The following is a 12584-nucleotide window of genomic DNA, read 5'->3' on the forward strand; positions in this document are numbered from 1 at the left end:
TCAAAACAGCAAATGTTGTCCGAGTATATATATATATAATTTTCTAGTATACACTGGAAATTTATATATATACATTTTTTCCTAAGCTAGCCCATTGATTTGGCTTAGTTCAGTGCATACAACATGACAAAAATTCATTCCACCATAAACCACTGTGTATAATAAGTTCTATAATAAGTTCTGAACTCTAATATAAATAGAAAAATTCATAAAATGAGCAATATTCCTTATTATCACAAAGCAATATAAGTTAAATAATTAGAAAGGTAAAGATATGTTGAAGAAGTAGCATTGCTCGAACTCTGATTTATGCAATCCAGTATACACTGGTCTATAGTTGTAAATCAGTGCAGCCTGTTCCTCATCTTGATTTGCAAATGAGTGAAAATTTTTTCGTGCTAGAAAGAAAAAACAAAACCTCTCTTTAGTCATATACACACAGTGTGCAACAATTTATAAAAAACAAATAACAATTAGACATGTTGCAAAAATACCAAATTTGTTGGAATTTTTTTTAGTATAGTTCATCAACCTATGTCACACATTAGTTACGAATTAGCATATACTGTTTAAGTTTACTTCTATTTTCTTGCCTTGAAAAATTCATTTTTAACTGTATGAGTTGATTACCCCCTCTTTTCTGCAGTGGTGTATTACTCTGAAATATGCATTAAACTGTCATTTAATTATTTGTACCGTCTTTTAAAAGGTTACATTGTGACATATATTACAGCACAGCAACTGTGAAGAAGCAGTAAGCATACCACCAGTACCACCCTTACATAGAAGGTCAAAAAAACTTCAGGCATGGGTAGGTCTCTGAGTGGCGTAGTCCTTATTGGTGCCACGTGGGTACACAGGAGGTTTTGATTATGTAACAGTCTTTATTATGTGTTTATCATTGCACTACAAATAATACCTCAATATGGAAGAACATTTTCTATAGCAAATTGACAATCTTGGGTTTACTTTTCAAAAACTTTAAGAGTAAATCAGAGGGAAAAAAAAAACATAATTCGCAATGAATTCAACGGAAATTTTTGTCTGAGGAAGAAAGTGAACAATTCTTAAGTTTTAAAAGGTGAGCAACAATGTATATTTCTGTAAAAATATAAATTAATAAACTGTAAATATACTGGCATTAATTCATTGTCTTTCAAACACCAAGCATATGACTTGAATTCAAGCTTAGGATTTTACACCTAGCCTATAAACAGTGTGGCATTAGGGACAAGTTACTGCTATGGGTAAAGGGTGGTTAATTGGCAAAAGACATAGGTCAGTCATAAATGGACACTGCTCTTCTTGGATTAATGTTAATAGTAGACAGATATGCAAAAATTTGCTTTCAGCCAGACCATAATTGACTGTTGGAACAAACTATCATCTGGTGTTGTGGAAGTGGTAATGTGAATAAATTTAAAGAATTAGAAAAATTACTAGAGGTAATGGACAAGAGGCAGTTATGGTTTGTTTTTTTTCCTGACTATAACTTTGTTTCCTTGCATCATTTACTACGACTCCTAATAATAGTAATACTAAAAACATTTGAATGCTAAGATTCTTGGGGAGAAACTTTTTCAAAAATTTTCTATCAAAACAGTTTTTGAGGAATGAAATTAGTTAGGCAAAAAAAAGGAACAAAATTGAAAAGTACAAAATAAGAGTTAATGAGGATTCTATTATGAAAATTATCACAAAATTTGAAATCCTAAATTTATTTATTTTTTTCATTAACAATATTTTCACTGTTATTTTATGAAGAGTTATGTGACAGTATTTTCACTTTATTTATTAATTAACATGTTGAATAGTTTATCATTTCTAATTTTCCAATAGAGAGCAAATAGCACAAGGTCCTCACAAAAAATTTATTTTTATATTGGTTTATTATTAGTATAGAACTATCTTACTGAAGGTGATTCTTGAGAGGCTTACAGACAAATTTTCTAAAAATAATTTGAATGATGTTACAATTTTTTAAATAACTTAGTTATAAGCAAGATAATTTATTTCTACAATGCTTAAGATGTGCTGTTGATCACTTTTTCATAATGGAATCATAACATCTCTAACAAACTTTGGAAACTATACATATTTCTTTCATGCTTAATAGAAAGGCATTCTTTCCATATAGTCTTATCTTCTCATATAGTGTCTGTTATATGCTTCCCATATAATCAAAGTTTTACTGTATTTAGCAAATACAGTAAAATTTTTGTATTTAGTGCTTTTTTCAAGACATTCTGTAAAGTATGTAAAAAAAGCTACTATATTTTATTAAACTTTTCACAAAGCGAGATAGGATGCACATTGGCACGTGTACATCAGCCAATGTGCTTGAATTTTTTTTCCCAATGGTAGCAGGATCTGTGAAGTGGATGTTTTGTGAAATCTAAGTTTGTAAAATGAACACTATATACATAAAACTTTAAACATTAATTTGTTTTTACTTTGATTGATTGTCCAAAGTTTCAGTGAAATTATTGTCAAAAATCGATTCAGAGTATTTATATAAAATGAAAAAAATTTTTTAAAAATAAAGGAAACTCATTGTTATATATATATTTTTTTTATGCAATAATCCTCTACATCTGTTTTGCATCACAACTGTATCATGATTCAGATTGAATCGCATTTCTTATATATCAGAATTCAAGAAAATTTATTCAAGGATGGCACGAGTTGTCCAAAAATTTGGACATCTCATATTCTGATTTCAAAATTTTTCTTACTGCCATATTATAAATGGTGACCCTAATCTCTTGGGAAAACAGATAAGATATGGGAGCAGCTATTTGAAGCTTTCTAGACATTTCATATATAAATGCTAGCAGGGACAACGAGGTGATTACCCTGTTGTATAAGGCAATGGTCAGCTGCATCTTGGGTACTACATACAGGCCTCCAGACATACATACAGGTCTAGAGGCCTCATTTTAGCATTAGCATTAGTAGAGGCATATGATACAAGAAAGCAAGCTTATGCAGCATCAGCCAAAAAAAAAAACCCTCCCATTTCACCCCTCCATTCCTTCCAAATGCAGGTCCAGCTCAGCCTTAAATTTGTTTAGGCTATCAAGTTCCACAACAAAAGATGGAAGTCTGTTCCACCAATCAACTACCCGCTGGCTAAAGGCAAATTTCCACACATATATTCTACAACTGTTTTTCCTCAATTTGAATCTGTGCCCCTTCATGTTCTTAATCTGAGCGAGAGGAAGAATCCCATCGGCATTCAGCTTGCTCAACTCATTCAAGGCCTCATACACCTCAACCAGATCACCTGGAAAGTGCCTACTCTCCAGGTGCTGCAATTTGCAGAACTTAAGCTTTTCTTGGTAAGAGCACCCCTTTGTTCCCCTCACCAATCTTGTTGCCATTCTTTGTACTCATTCTAGCAACTCTACATCCTTCCTGAAATGAGCCGTACAGACCTGTACACAGTATTCTAGGTGTAGCCTGACCATTGCCTTGTATAATGGGATAATCATCTCCCTGTCCCTGCTAGCAAAATCCCTATATATCATTGACAAGACTCCATGCCCTGGCAGCCCATTTGCACTGCTCAGCGAACTTCATATTTGACTGCACCATTACCCCCAGGTCTTTTTCACTTTCTACTTCCCTGAGTGTAGTACCACACAGTTTGCATGTTTCTATTCGGTTATTGTTACCCATATGCAGTACTTTGCATTTGTCAACGTTAAACTTCAGTTGCCACTTCTCAGCCCATTTGCCCAACTTATCTAGATCCAGTTGGAGTAGCATACTGTCTTTACTGTTGTTAACAACCCTGCCAACCTTTGTATCATCTGCAACCTTGAACATTAAACCTGATATACCTTCATCAATATCATTGATAAATATACACAACAACAATGGGCCCAACACTGAACCTTGGGAACTTCACTAATAACATTTGTACACGAAGAGCAGTGTCCATTGATTACCACTCTATATCGTCTCACACTCAACCATCCCTTTATCTATTGTAGCAACTTACCCTTAATACCATACCTCTCCAATTTGAACAGCAGTCTTCCATGTGCAACAAAATCAAAAGCTTTCCTGAAATCCAAGTATATGATATCAAAAGTATTCCTTGCATCCAGTTCCTTTGTAACCACATCATAGTATCCAATCAAACTGATCAGACAAGACCTCCCTTAAACAAACCCATGATGGGTCTTAACTATTACTGTATTCTTGTCTAGATGATCCTGCAATGCTTTTTTAACCAGTGATTCCATTATTTTCCCCGGAACAAAAGTTAAACTAACAGGTCTATAGCTACTTGTGCCACCTTTTGAACCCCCTTTGTGAATAGGTAATACATTTGCACACCTCCAGTCCATGGGGACCGCCCCTGAGTCCAAGGAAGCTCTCATAATTATGGCTAAGGGTTTGCTTACTTCCTCTGCTGCCTCCTTTAATATAACTGGATAGATCCCGTTCACCCCAGGTGCCTTTTTTATGTTTAACTTCAACAATTTCTCCTCCACTTTGCTCGCAGTTATTACAAAATCACTTAGCTCCATGTTAGAGTTTGATGAACTTCTGGCAATCCCCTCATTGAATTACTCCTCATGTGCGAATGTAGATGGAAGATACTCATTCAGTTTATCAGCTACCTTAGCACGATCATCGATAGTCAACATATCTATGTTAAGTGGTCCAATCTGATTCATCCCTTTCCTTCTAGAGTTTACATAAGTAAAGGACTCTTTGCTGTTTTTCTTTGCCTCCTTTGCCAAGGATTTCTCGTAATGTGCCTTTGCTTGCCTAACCTCCTTTGTGACTTGATTACAGACTAGTTTATATCTGATATAGGCTTCTGTGTCACCTGATACTTTACATGCATCCCATACATTTTTCTTCTCTGCCACACGCCTCATTAGTTCACCTGACATACATTTAGGCCTAAACCTTGAACGGTATTTCTTAAATGGAATGAAAAGCCTAGTAGCCTCCAAAATTAAGTCCTTGAAGGCTTCCCATTTAGAATTCAACGTTGGTAACATCATCAGTTTATCCCACTGTACAGAATTTAAAAACTGTCTGAGACCTCTGTAGTCACTTTTACGAAAGCAAAAGACCTTCCATTCATGCCTTGATGGTAGTTACATCTTTAAGTAATTCCCACATCAGTACATTGTGATCACTGTCACAAAGTGGTTCCTTTATCTGCAAATTGTTAATGCATGAATAGTCACTGCTGATAATCAGATCAAGAGTATTACTCCCTCTGATTGCCTCTCGAACATGTTGCTGTAAAAAACAATCATCCACTAAATCCACAAAAGCCCTGCTAGCGTGTGAATAACCATCCCACAAGTTCCAGTCAATATCTGGGAAATTAATATTGCCCATTATAAGACACTGGTCCACTCTATTTCTCTGCACAATTGCTTATTATACTTATCAGATTCATTAGGCCTATAACACACCTACTCTCATTTTTGCTTTCGCAGTTTTGTTTGTTTTTGTTTGTCACACCAAACAGACTCAACACTGCATTGTCCACCAACATCAATAGGATGCACTTCCTTAGATTTGTGTGTTTCTTAACTACCATATTTTCCGGCTTATAAGATGCGGTTTTTTTTTGCGAAGAAATACTCGGAAAATCACCCTGCATCTCATATGGTCAATGTCAGATTAGGCCTAAAGACCACCAGCAATGCATTTTCGATGACGCAGTGCCAGTAAACTGAGTTCTGAAAACTTCCCTTTGAAATTCACACCAATTTTACTTAAGATTTATCTGTTGAAATGTCGCTTCTTAGTTTCACCGTTGTTTGTTGTTTGGTTTTTAGGAGCATTAGCAACTAAGGCCATATTGCTCCGGGAATATGCGGTGGTCATTCCCTGACCTTTCCGCATTCTCCGCATTTGGTGGTGACGGGCTCAAACCCCGGTCTAATCAAGAAGCGTGTGTTACGCACTGTTGCTCCTTCCCACCTGGCTACGGAGGCACCAGTTTCACCATAAACAGTATCGAAGGATAATAGAAGGGTTATTATTTTTTCCAAAATATGTGGCCAAAACTAGGGTGCGTCTTATAAGCCGGAAAATACGGTAACAGCATAAACCCTCCTCCCTTCCTGTTCTGTCTATCCTTTCTGTACACATTGTACTCCCCAAATTCCAATTCTGCACTGCTTGTGTCTGTGGCACACCACTTCTCTGATATCCCAACAATATCTGCCTTTGATATCTTGAGTAGCACTTCAAGCTCATCAAATTTATTAACTATTCTCCTAGCATTGGTGTACATGCAAGTTTACATGCACCTATTTCTTCTCTTAGTTATCCTAACACAGCCTATTTATTTGTTCCACTATGACTCCCAGCAGTCCTGGAAATCTTCATTGCCTTGCTTTCCAGGCTGGAAGCTCATTCTAATAGAAGCAGTGCAAGAATCACTATTGCCTCTGCCTGTGGCCACTGTTAAACTTTTAGTCTGTGTAACCCCCCAAGCTAGCAGTTTTCCGACCCAGCTAACACTGCCTCGATAGCATCAGGTATTGAGGCAGTGGTAGGAAGGATGTAGATTTCTTCTCTGGAATGGGTGCAAAGAGGAATAATAAGATTGGTGAAGGGAACAAAAGGGTGGTGGTGGTGGTGGTGGTAGTAGTAGTACCAAATGATGCAAGAAAGCAAACATATAGTATTAGCCAAAACACAAAAAAAAAAAAAAAATTTACAAAGGTCTTACCAAGAAAGGCTTAGATTCTGAAAATTGCAGATATCTGGATACAACGCACCTTCAAGGTGATCTGATTGAGCTGTTTAATGCTTTGAATGGATTGAGTAAGTTCAATCTAATGGCATTCTTCATTTTGATGATTTATGCTTCCTCACGTGTGAAAACTACACGTTTGAGGGGACATAAATTCAAAGTTTTTTTTAAATTCAAATTAAGGAAGGATGGTTGCAGAACAGATGTGCAGAAGTTTGCCTTCAGCCAGCAGGTGGTTGATTGTTGGAACAAAATTCCATCTCTTGTTGCAAAAGTGGGTAGTTTGAATAAATTCAAGGAAGAACTAGACAAATTATTGGAAGGGATGGGCAGGTGATATAGGAAGAGTTTTTTTTTGGCTGATGCTTTATAAGTTTGCTTACTTGCATCATATATCATTTGTCACTACTAATACTAAATAGATACATTATTTGAAATAAATCTAGAAATGTATATATACATAGGTATCAGGGAATCCACACATGAAAATCATGCATTTGTGAAAGAGTTAATATATTAGCTAAGTTTAATACCCCTTTAAGGAATTAGTACTTCGTTAATTAAGTTTAATATTGTAGCCTGCATTTATTACATCTAACATTACAGAACTAACTTTCTTAAAAGTTATATTCATAAATATAGAACTTAAAAAATCATATTTAAATATCTTACCTTCATTTACAAAGAAATTAGCAAAATGTTGCCCCACACGAACTGCTTCATAGGAATGAGGAGTATTTTGGTTATGCTCTTTAAGCAAAAATTCAAACTGATTTTTTTCTGGATGCCAAGCTGTTCCATAAATAGGATAATTATAAGCTAAAAATAAATAAATAAAAAAAAAAAGAATCCTCTGTGAAACAAAAACTATTCAATGATAATATCTTACAAGAGAAACTAATTAAAATAAGTTAATCATTGCAAAAAAGGACATAGAGGTTGAATAAGGTGGTGCCCCCAAAACCTCTCTTATGCTTTTTGATCCCATTCAAAGGAGGACACCACGTTGATTAATAACCCAATTCTTACAAAGTCTCTCAAAAACAACATTTTCTCTCTCCTCCTATATCCCTTCTAATTCTTGAAGTGGCGAAACCCATGTTTAGTCTCTAGAGCAAAGTTTCCAGCATCCCCCCTCTCCCCATACTTCTCCTTCAACCCATGCACGGTACTAAGTACTATAGGTTTTGATACCTTTCGTGTTTGGGGTTCTCATAAAAAAAAAAAAATTAACTAGTATTATCCAGTTCCAGTTCACTTTTAGTAAATTAAATTAAATTATGAAAATCTGTGTTGAGAAAACAGAATTAAACATATGAAGGAGGACGTTCCAGGTTAGAAAGAAAAATAATAGACACAAAGTAGAGGTAACTAGTCACTAAACTTTGCATAGGTGAGAAAAGTATGTTATAGCAGAAAAATAGCATCTCAATATTGTGTTCAGTAAACTAAAGGCTCACAAGAAATAAAAATATAGAGTAGTAGGAAAGTAAAAAGAATACAGAATAAGAGGAAAATAGGTGGGGGGATAGGGCAAACATGCCCAATCCCCCGCCTATTTTTCCCTCGTTATTCACATTTCCCTCGTATTTCCCTCTTATTCACATTTCCGTAATTTAATTTAATTTGCTCTCTCCAAATTTTGACACACAGGATCATTGTGGTATACAGCTACTATAAATACATTCAACACAGCTTCAAAAAAAACCTTTTTGGCTTCCCTCCTTTCCAGTCCCGATAGCTTCCTCTGTCTGCATACCACCTCAGATTCAGTAAGTTATACTTGATTTTAACTTTCCTCTTTGCTTTCTGCCTCTGTCAGGTCAGCCATGAAATATACGTATGCTTTACCCGTGCTTATCTCTACTATTTGGCCTAACTTCCGTTATCACTAAATTCAAATTGCTTTGCCATTGCTACCATGTGCTAACTTAAATGTCATGTCAGAAACAGAGGCCTACTTCTTGGCATCTTTCCTGTGATTTCAATTGTTGACCCTTGACAAAGACATTGAAATCATAAGTTTTTCAACATTAAGTACTTCTTTTTATTTTTTGTATATCTTCCCATATTTTCTGTAGTTCCAATTCCCATTTGGTAGTTCATTTCCTATTCTTGCCCTCTCAATCAATTAACTTATATATCCATTACGGTCATTGGGTTCCTTCTGCCAAAATATGCAGCATCCATAAACCGTATTACTATACTTTAATATTCCTCTTCAATTTCTTATAAATACAGTGTATATATATATACACACACAGTAAACCCTCGATTAAATGGACCCTGATATAACGGATTTTGGATTTAACAGACAGACCGGACAGTAATGTACATAATATTAATCTCGACCATATTATTTTTTTTTTAGGTTATACAAAACATCAGTGTTATTATTAATTAAAAATTAATAATAATTACCTATTTCCATTATTGTTTTGATAATTACCTACTTTTATTTTTATAATCAAATTCAGGAAATTGTTTTTTATTCTTTCTGAAAATGTGTTCAAATAGCTTTTTCCCAGATAACAGATAAGAGCAGGCAGTGACTTGCGAGCTGAACGTGACTCAGGACACTAAACTGCAGGTCTGCCGACTTGCTTTGTTTCAGTCTCAGTCTGCCTCAACCTATCGTGCGGTCAGGTTGTATACAGAGTGTTTCTGTGATTACTGAATTGTGACTTTATTTATTAAATAATTTTGCAATCCTTACAATTTAAAATGGCATCAAGTGATGGAGAAGTTAAAAGAAAGCGTGTGAACTTAAATGTGGCACAGAAATTAGAGCAAGGCATCTCATTAGCACGTGTTTGTGAAATTTAAGCAATAAAAAAACAAACTGTTTCTGATATCCATAAATCAAAGCCAAATTGCAACATGATTTTATATTGTACAGTACTGTATATTGTATTAAAGCTTTTTTTTTTTACATTAAGAACAATAAAAAATGCCCCCCAGGTTACATTCGATTTAACGGACACCCCTTCTCCCCTATCAGTCCATTAAATTGATGGTTTACTGTATTATAAGACAATATAAGAATATATAAGAAAATATGTATGAAACACAGAATGAATATATTACTTACCTTCAACTGTAGATACAAAAGTTAAGCCATTCTTGTCTTTATTTACGGAAAGAATATGGAAGAATTTATCCAGTCCAGATTTTGAATAATTCTAAAAATACAAAAGGAACATTCTTAGATACTCTAAATGCAAAGGTAATCCTGCATAGAAAGAATCAATTCTATTCCTTATGATCATAAGGGCATCCAATTTTGAAAACTTGAGGATTTCAATATTTTTTATAGAGATTTGATATATGCCTGAGAACTGCAAGATGAACTGAATCTCTTCTAAAATTTTCTCAATCTGTTGGCATTTGTTAGTTGAAAAAAAGTATTTGCTAATTATAATCCCACCCTTTCATCATTTTGAATTCACACCTTCAAAAAAAACCAAATTATTATTTTAATGACACTACAACTTGCAGGGTCTATAGAGGAGTGTATTCACATGATTTGTAAGTTTTGAGCTGAAAAACCTAAAACAATTCACAAGGGGAAAAACCCTCCATTCTCTGCCTGAAACTGGCTAACTGCAGCCTCAATTGAAGAGGATATTTTTAATTCACTGAGTATGCATATCTTCTCTTATACAGCAAAATATATTTAATTTCAACATGAAACATTAATAGGATATAGGGCAATGTCCTATTCTTGTGTCAAACCAAAAAAGTGTTACTAGGGATAGCAGTTGTAAACTACATTATTAAACCTTAAAACTGCAGTATTAGTAAGGTTTATGTATATTGCATTTATTTGTGGAATTTTTCCACCTCTAATTCTGAGAAGAAAAAGATTTATTCCTTTAATTTTTCCATATTCACCTTAGTATAGAAACATTTCATGTATAACAATATAGAGCATACTACCACACATCACAACTCTTGAAACAGGATAATATATAGAGAATTTATGCATTATTCCCTCTTAAACCAGATGGTATCTATCCAATTATATTAAAGGAAGCAGCAAAAGAAAACATTAGTAAAGGCATACGATGCAAGAAAGCAAGCTTATGCAGCATCAGCCAAAAAAAAAAAAAAAAAAAAAAACTCTCCCATTTCACCCCTCCATTCATTCCAAATGCCTGTCCGGCTCAGCCTTAAATTTTGAAACAGGTCAGCAAATCTTTAGAAATAATTATGGCTAGAGGTTTGCTTGTATTCATGAGAGGTCTCTGTAGACTGCAAAAAATGCGTGAATTTGTCCTTAGTTCACAGAGGTGAATCAAAGGGTGACATGAATAATTACAGATGTTTAGCTTCACTTGTTTCAGGAAAAATAATGGAGTCACTGACTGAAGAAATAATGCAGAACCATCTAGACAGGAATGCATTTGCAATGCAGTCATCCATGGGTTTGTTAAGGGACAAATCTTGTCTGACCAATCTGATACTATGACACAGTAATAAAAGGAACTGGATGAAAAAAAAAATTATTTTGACATCATCTACTTAGATTTCAGAAGTAAGTTTTTGATATTGTTGCACAAAAGACTGCTATACAAATAGGATCAGTGTGGCATTAAGGTAAAATTACTGCTATGGATAAAGGGATGGTTCAGTGAGAAGACAGTTTTTATAAATGGACACTGCTCTTTGTGCACTAATGTTATTAGTGGAGTCCTCCTGGGTTTAGTGCTGTGCAATTGTTATTTTCTGTATTTATTAATGATACTGATGAAGGTATATCATGCTTAATGTCCAAATTTGCAGATGATGTGAAGGTTGGCAGGATGGTAATTGACAGTAATTATGATATGCTATGCACTGAAACAAGATCTAGAAAAATTAGGCAGTTTGGATGAGAAATGACAACTGAGGGATTTAACACTGACAAATGCAAAGTATACATATGAATAAGAGTAATCCCAGATTAATGTTTTGAAGGTTGTCAGGATAGTAAATGACAGTATGCTATGAAACAAGTTCTTGAAAAATTAGGAATTTTAGGCTTAGGAAATGGCAATTGAGGGGTTTAACACTGAGAAGTGCAAAGTACTACACATGGGTAGAAGTAATCCCAACTGTATGGCATTACACTCAGGGTAGTGGAAAATGAAAAAGACCTGAGGGTAATTGTACAGTCAGATATGAAATTCTTTGAGCAGTGCAACAGGCTGCCAAGATAGCACATGAGGCTTTGTCAATGATCTACAGGAATTTTGCTAGCAGGGATAAGGAGGTGATTATTCCATTGTATAAAGCAATGGGCAGGCCAAATCTTGAGTGCTGCATACAGGTCTGGAGGCCTCATTTTAGGAAGGATGTAGAGCTGCTGGAGCAGCTTCAGAGAAGCACAAGTTTGGTGAGGTGAACAAAGTAGTGCTCTTACCAAAAAAGGCTTCAGTTTTGCAAATTGCAGCATCTGGAGACTATTCACCTGCAAGGCAATCTGATTGAAGTATTTAAGGCTTTGAATGGATTGAGCAAGCTCAATGCTGATGGGATTGAATAGTCTCTTGCTCTTGCTCAAACTATGCATGGGAGCATAAATTCAATTTAAGGAAAGATGGTTGCAGAATAATGTGTGGAAGTTTTCCTTTAGCCAACAAGTATTTAATTGCTGTAAATAAGTATTTCCTTTAGCCAACAAGTATTTAATTAACATCAGATGAAAAAAACTTTCATCTGATGTTTTGGAAGTGGAAGTGGTTCTTCCTTGAATAAATTCAAGGAAGAACTACACAAACTATTGGAGGGAATGGATAGGTGAAATGGGAAGGTTTTTTTTTTTTTTGGCTGATGTTGTATAAGCTTGCTTTCTTGC

At 35.0% G+C, this 12584-nt stretch overlaps 1 protein-coding gene across 1 annotated transcript in view; it reads right to left on the minus strand.

Moving 5' to 3' along the window:
• Positions 1-258: 258 nt before the first annotated feature.
• The window catches only part of LOC150082404 (gamma-glutamyl hydrolase-like), a 58794-nt gene continuing 46468 nt past the window's right edge, over positions 259-12584 (minus strand). Inside the window, exons 7-9 of the mRNA XM_090380510.1 lie at positions 9837-9927; positions 7418-7564; positions 259-398 (exon numbers count right to left, since the gene is read on the minus strand). Of these exons, the coding sequence (XP_090236636.1) occupies positions 259-398; positions 7418-7564; positions 9837-9927 (378 nt within the window). The remainder of the gene's footprint in view (positions 399-7417; positions 7565-9836; positions 9928-12584) is intronic.

This window comes from Mastigoproctus giganteus, chromosome 8, assembly GCF_048544385.1.
Source record: "Mastigoproctus giganteus isolate SK-2022 chromosome 8, ASM4854438v1, whole genome shotgun sequence".
NCBI classification, from domain to species: domain Eukaryota; kingdom Metazoa; phylum Arthropoda; class Arachnida; order Uropygi; family Thelyphonidae; genus Mastigoproctus; species Mastigoproctus giganteus.